The sequence below is a fragment of the Suillus bovinus genome (assembly GCF_016758785.1).
Source record: "Suillus bovinus strain UH-Sbo-P2 chromosome Unknown EDB93scaffold_319, whole genome shotgun sequence".
NCBI lineage: Eukaryota > Fungi > Basidiomycota > Agaricomycetes > Boletales > Suillaceae > Suillus > Suillus bovinus.
Window position 1 is genome coordinate 1 of NW_024542375.1, and position 6,329 is coordinate 6,329.

The window sequence follows — 6,329 nt, forward strand, 5'->3', positions numbered from 1 at the left end:
TGAAACCCCCAATGTGCCAAACGTAGGTTTATGACTTACGTAATCATGACCCCGAACGGATTCCACTACGTACTGCTTTGCACATTACCCAATACCACCATGATTGCCAGCCTTTTTGTGCGTCGAGCCGGTGTTGCGAGATATCTATACCTCATTATGGGCGTTATTTTGGTTTTATGGTCGTCTATCCTTGCGCTGAGAACGTTACCACCCTTTGTCCATTTTCGCGTGCCTTGGAAAGAAGAACATTACAGCGAGGTTTCGTGTTCTACCAAGAACTCTACAAGGTCCTTCTCTCCCTCATCGACACAGTTGGGTATCGCTTCTCACGTGTATCTCATATCTCTGCCTTGGCGACAAGACCGGCGACAACAAATGGAACATTTGCAAGCATCCAAAGAAATCAATTGGACGGTTGTTGATGCACTCGACCCTTCAGATATTACTATCGGTCGTATCTTCGAGCGGATCGTCTCTCAACGTTCGATGCGGCCCTCCAAAGAACACTGGAACGACTTGGGATTAGTCTTCCGTTGGCCCGCTGATGTCAACGCCATTGCTGCTTCTACAGAGGACTTTGGAGCTTCTGGATCCGACCTCTGGACCTCTTCTGCGGACACTCAAAATAGCCGACATACTACCTTGTCCTCTCTTGGTGTTTCGCAACACCCGAACGTCACGTGCGCAACTCAAGATCACTCTGTACCGTCTTTCAGCCCTAGCCTCCCGGACTGGATGATCCTCACTGCGCCAAAGATCTCTTGCTGGTATTCCCATATCTCTGCCGTTCGACAATTCATTGATAGAGTGAATACCACTCCCGAGGATGTCGCCGTTTTCTTGGAAGACGATATCGATATGGAAAAGGACATCGAAATAAGAATGCATCACATCTGGCCCTCTCTCCCACATGGCTGGGACATGGTTTTTCTGGGTGAGCGCCGGTTTCAATCTGTCTCCGATTGATGCTATATCGTATTCCTCAGGTCACTGCTGGTCAAACGAATCTTTCTATCCTGCACTTCCATCGTCCTCAGGTCATGTCTCCGTTATATGACCGTGTCAACACGGTCACACATACACCCATCTTACTCTCCACGTTGTACTCATGCTTACGCCCTTTCCCTGTCCGGTGCTCGACGTCTTCTGCAGCATCTTCGCTACCCGCCATTCGCGTATTCCAGAGCTCTTGATCAAGCTTTCAGTTGGCTTATCGAAAGTGGCCGATTACGTGCTTTCAGCATCGTTCCAAGCGTCGTTATCCAGCGTAAGGTCCTGTCGAGCGACATATTTCCAGGATCCAGTGTGGGGAGTACGTGGAGAGAGCATTTAGTGGACGGTGGTTCGGAACATAGAACAAACGCCAGTTTGTCGTCTTTTTATTGACCTGTCCTCTGTTGTATCGCCAGTCATTTGTATGGATCTGATTTCTATCTCACTTCAGTCATTGTTTGCTGTCTTCAAACTGCTGGGGCCAACCCGACCCTGTAGTCCAAAATAAGGGAAACCCGAATAACTGGTGCACTGTCACACAACATGTAATCGAAAATCTCGAGCAGGTCGGCAAGTCACAATTCTTCTCGCTGTCTCGAAACCGATACCAAGTCTAAGTCAGAAGATTTTTTTTCGCAATTGCATATTGGATGCCTGACATGGAATCCCTCGTGAAAGCGCATGGCTAACAAGAATAAGAATAACGTATCACTGCCAGCAGTATCCATAATTCGTGAGTTATCGTGATCCATGCTTTATTTCGGTCGCTCCTTGCCGGTTTGTCTAAGGTTATCACCGCGCATATTGACTGCTGTTCCGCATCTCCTCCCGTAGTGCCACAAGACATTAAAAACTAATACTTTTTGAGGCGTTCTGTTGTGCCTGAAGCAGGGAAACCAGAGTATCTGACTCTGCTGCTAAAAACGAGTGTGCATGAGGTAGTTACACTCGCTAAACTGTCAGGAGTCCTCGGGTATGGCCACGCCGAACCATTACGTGAAAACGGAGGCAGAAAGAAGTGACGCTGGACCTGACAGGGCAGAGTGGTAGGAACGAGAGAGAGAATACGAAAGGTTGAACGAGTGGCGGTAAGGTTGTTGCAGCATAACGAGAGTCGCGTAGTGGTTTTGACAGATTCGGAAACAGCGGACTAATAATGGGGTGACAGCAACGAGAACAAGAGAATGAGGGTCGACAGCGATGAAGGGTTTAGTAAAAGCGGGGACTTGGACAACTCTGGATGACGACGGCGGTGATAATGAAGGAGAGGAAAAGGATGGTATGTGAACTTGCCAAGAAAGAAAAAAAGTCTCGGCCTTATCTTCACTGTCTCTGAGAGCCCGGGCCCCGTTTCCACGTATGAAGAGGTTTTCGAACAGAGGGAGACTCTGTTATTTCATCCTTTGCTCGACATAGTCACATAGAGTTCGAGATAGTTGCCATGATCGGTTTAAACTTTAGGATTCTAGTGGAGAAAGGGTTCTGTTGACGGCGACACCGTGAGTTATGCATTGGCAGATTCGGAAGAACATCGTGGCATGCAGAGGGCAACGTTTAGATTGAGCTCGGCTGGGGCACGGCGATCAGAGCATTCATAACATGTAATGATCAGCCAATACAATGTGCTACCACTCATCGATTAACCAGCTGTTGGTTAGAGAGGCAACTCCAAATCAAAGAAGTAAAGTAGAGCGGTTTCGGGACTGAACGTACTGAACGGGCGCTCGCGTGTTGACTCTAAACAAGTACTGTTGTTGCCAGTCGATTGGTCGAGAGCCTCGTCTATCAATGAATCATACCACCGTGCCATCACCCAGAGTTGTCCACGTGATTTCGAGACAAAATCCAAGTGAACGTCACAGCCACAATTTCCTTTTACGTTACTGACAGTACTAGTACAAAGACAACGTCTGTGGAATGCAAGCCGTATACTAACATCAATTGATAGCAGTTCAAGCGAGTTCCCACTCTTCCCCGTCATCGGCGTAAAAGAGCTGCCTCATGTCCGAGCTCTGATTATCCATACACAAGGTAGGCCCCACGGCGAATTTGTTCAAAAGGTCACTAAACTTTAATCCCAACCTAGGAGCATTTGAAAGCATCACTTGACTGTTGTCTGTGACGTGAACGGACAGATCAACGGTGGTCAATGTGATAACGATATCATCAGAGCCAATCATGACCATCCCTGCACTGTCCTTGTCAGAGATACTAACACGGAAGCGAGTGCGTTCGGTGCGTGAAACATAGACCGAGTTTGGCGTGTTGCCGTTAGACGATAGGGGACAGTACCAGTACTCGTAAGGAGAGGCCTTAGAGCGAATGAAAAAACTTTGGTAGAGCCGCTATCAGCCAAATGTGAAATATCCTGTGAGAAACGACTCACGACTTCCCGCTAATGTTGTCCATGCAACCAGACGACGACGGGATGATGCTCAAGCCGCGACCACCTAGGTCGTTCATCAATGTGAAAAACACCTTTCCAAGGAATTGAGTCGCAACCCCAGTCGTGGTGAGAGAGTTAGCGGCGTTGGCCTGCCGCACGTCATGGGTGTAGAATTGGGAGTTGACACGCCGAACACTGTCCGAGAAACTAACGACGGAGGAAGTGGACACGGCACGCCACCACTCATCGGCAATTGCGTAGTCGGCGAAGGTGATCACATATCGATAGGTCGAGTTGTCATTGATCTGAATGATGGTTTAGCGCGACATCGCAGACATTAAGGAATGAATTTTGGGCGTACGTTTTTTACATATGCGTAGTGGACCATAATTGTACGTCGGGAGATGATTTTTTTTTGTTCTGTTTGGATTGATACGAATCACTCGAACAATGTTATATAGAGAGAAAGTTGTTTGGTCGAGTTGATCGTGATACTAGGAGTTTCCACGAAGCAAGCTGCTAGCGATGTGTCAGGTTCGGGGCTAGGCTAACCTAGGCAGGGCTTTCGAGGGTGACTATGTCACTCTACATCGACACCCTTATCGCCAAAGGACGGGGTCTTGAGTCTGTTCGCGGCAATGAGTGGAAATGTTGTCGTAGAGTGAGATAGCCAACCACTTCTAAGTCCGAGGTGATATCAGCCACCCTGTTCGCGAGCCTCGAGCCTCAACTACAACAATCTCATGTTCCTTTCATATCAATTGCCCAGAACAAAGATGTGATCAACAGCTTACGGGGAAGACTTGAATTATGACACATCCAAATTCTGGACTCTGTACGGTCTTGAGGGCATCTTCGAAACGACCAGTCTGGGGCCGGAGTTGGGGCCAGATTCTGGGTGAAGTCTTCTAGTGTTTCCGAGGCACCTTATCAACGTTTAGTATGCAAAGACAAATTTATGACGACCACGACGTAGTCCTTAGGAATGGGATTTAGTCCATCAATGACCTATCGAACGACCCATACATGGGCATATCAGGTTGAGATCTTTGGCGGTATGGAGTTATGATTGGACGCGGCGAAAGACCAGAAGCAACGTCCAGACGTCAGAATCGAAAATTTCACGGAATTTTGTGGAAGCAGCAAGGGCATTGATATCAGCGAGAAACTGGGCCTAAGTTGTCCCGGGAAAATGCGCTGGGAGCGTGGTTGATAGAAATTTCTGAAGTGTTGAGTGAATCAACAAGCGACCTGTTCCATTTGCTTGTGCAAATCTAAACGGCGTATCGAGGTATCTGTTCGTAGCCTTTGTATTTGGGGTGAGCCTAAAGATATTGCCGATTACGCGCGGAGGTATGAAATTGCGGGTTGCTAGTGACATCGTTGTGTAAGGTGTGAATAAGTCAGTCCTTTGTTTTCACATCGATTTCATCCCGTGCATCGCTCTCGCAGTGCTCGGTGATAACGTTCTTCGCCGCACCACTGAAGAACGCTCTAATGTCCCGCTGCTTTGGGTCGTAGGCGATCTTGCCGGTCCCACCGGCGTTGAGCTTCTGAGAATGAGTTCTAGCATCCACACACATATTTTTAAAGACGGGTGAACATACAAGCTTGGTGAGATGATCCGCACGACCGAAGTCCATCACTGTTACGATCAGAGGGTGAGTGTCTTCATCAATGAGGTCCATTGATGTGCCATCTGAAACATCCTGCATGCCACCATCAGCATCCGCATAAAAAAGGATGTCATCAACTAACCTGCATTTTAATAATTACCCTCGCCCACGCCGTGTTCTGCATCCCAGTGTACCCACGTGTAGGGGCAACATTTCTGGAGTCCCTTTTCAACAATGCGCAAATGAGTGCTCTAATACAGAGCCCATGGCTTACGAGCGCTATATGCTCTGCACGCCCAGCCTGCACTGCACTACGTACGTGTGGCATGATCACCTCATCCACAGCCTGCATCGCACGCGCTGCTAAATCTTCATCTGACTCACCATTCGTGAAGCGTTCACCCGGATTTGGTGTGGGGTACTTTCCCTCGCTCATGTACTCTGAGAGCGACTTGGAAGTCCTGTTATCCGGAGAATACCACGGTTTCCCTTCGGCAACGCCAAAATTTTGCTCCTTTATAGACTCGATTGTAAAGTCATGTGGCGGCTGTGGGGCAGGTTGGGCGGCAAGAACAAGCGCTGCAGTGGTGGTAGCGCGCTTGAGGGGAGAGGCATAGATCTTGGTGAATACAGTTTGGGAAAAGTATGCGCCGAGAGCTTCAGATTGCTAGAAGGAATGAATATTGATTGGAAGCAGGAAATTTAAAGAAGGCTGACCACTTTTCCTGCATGATAGAGAGCATATCAGACTCAGCAGTTGATGTGGAAGAGGACTTGACGAACCGCGCTGGCTTAGTGGAGCATCGGCCCACCCTGCCCACACGTGTCTCTGTGACATCTAAGCACGATTCGGTTCATGGAGACTACAGAGTAAACTGACCACATTATCAGTCGACTGTCCATGTCTGATCTGATTTCCGTTCGCACATGAGTTTGTTTGCAATGGCACGACACGGATGACTCACGAACGTCACGGTCAACATGAAATTGAGAGCTCTAGGTTTCTAATATCCTGAATCCTCTAAAGTATATCGAGCCTAAAGGGTAGCTGGTCGAGTCGCGTCAGATCTTTAGAATTACAGAATATCATAGCATATGTGAAGTTGTCGGCAAGATGGCCGAGTAAACTGAGTCTGATTGTGTGCTAAACCGCCGAGGGACAAAGACATACCGGTATCGAGGATGAGTACTCCAAGTTGAGTAACCACTAGAACGAAGATGGACAGCAGTCTCAGCGAGGAGTGTAAAGGGAAGTTTGTGGCGGAGTGTCGGTATTGAAGTCGTTCGGTTATTCATAGTGCCTGTCCGGGGTTACTTTACGCCTGTACAGTTCA

At 48.3% G+C, this 6,329-nt stretch overlaps 1 protein-coding gene across 1 annotated transcript; it reads right to left on the reverse strand.

The window, feature by feature from the left end:
- Positions 1-4,782: 4,782 nt before the first annotated feature.
- On the reverse strand, positions 4,783-5,978 carry EDB93DRAFT_1098230 (phosphoglycerate mutase-like protein; the record flags this gene model as incomplete). The annotated part of the gene is made up of 6 exons (XM_041446886.1): positions 4,783-4,932; positions 4,987-5,088; positions 5,138-5,652; positions 5,770-5,824; positions 5,876-5,905; positions 5,961-5,978. 6 exons carry the CDS (start codon positions 5,976-5,978, stop codon positions 4,783-4,785), a joined length of 870 nt encoding a protein of 289 aa, XP_041300590.1.
- Between the last annotated feature and the right edge of the window lie 351 nt (positions 5,979-6,329).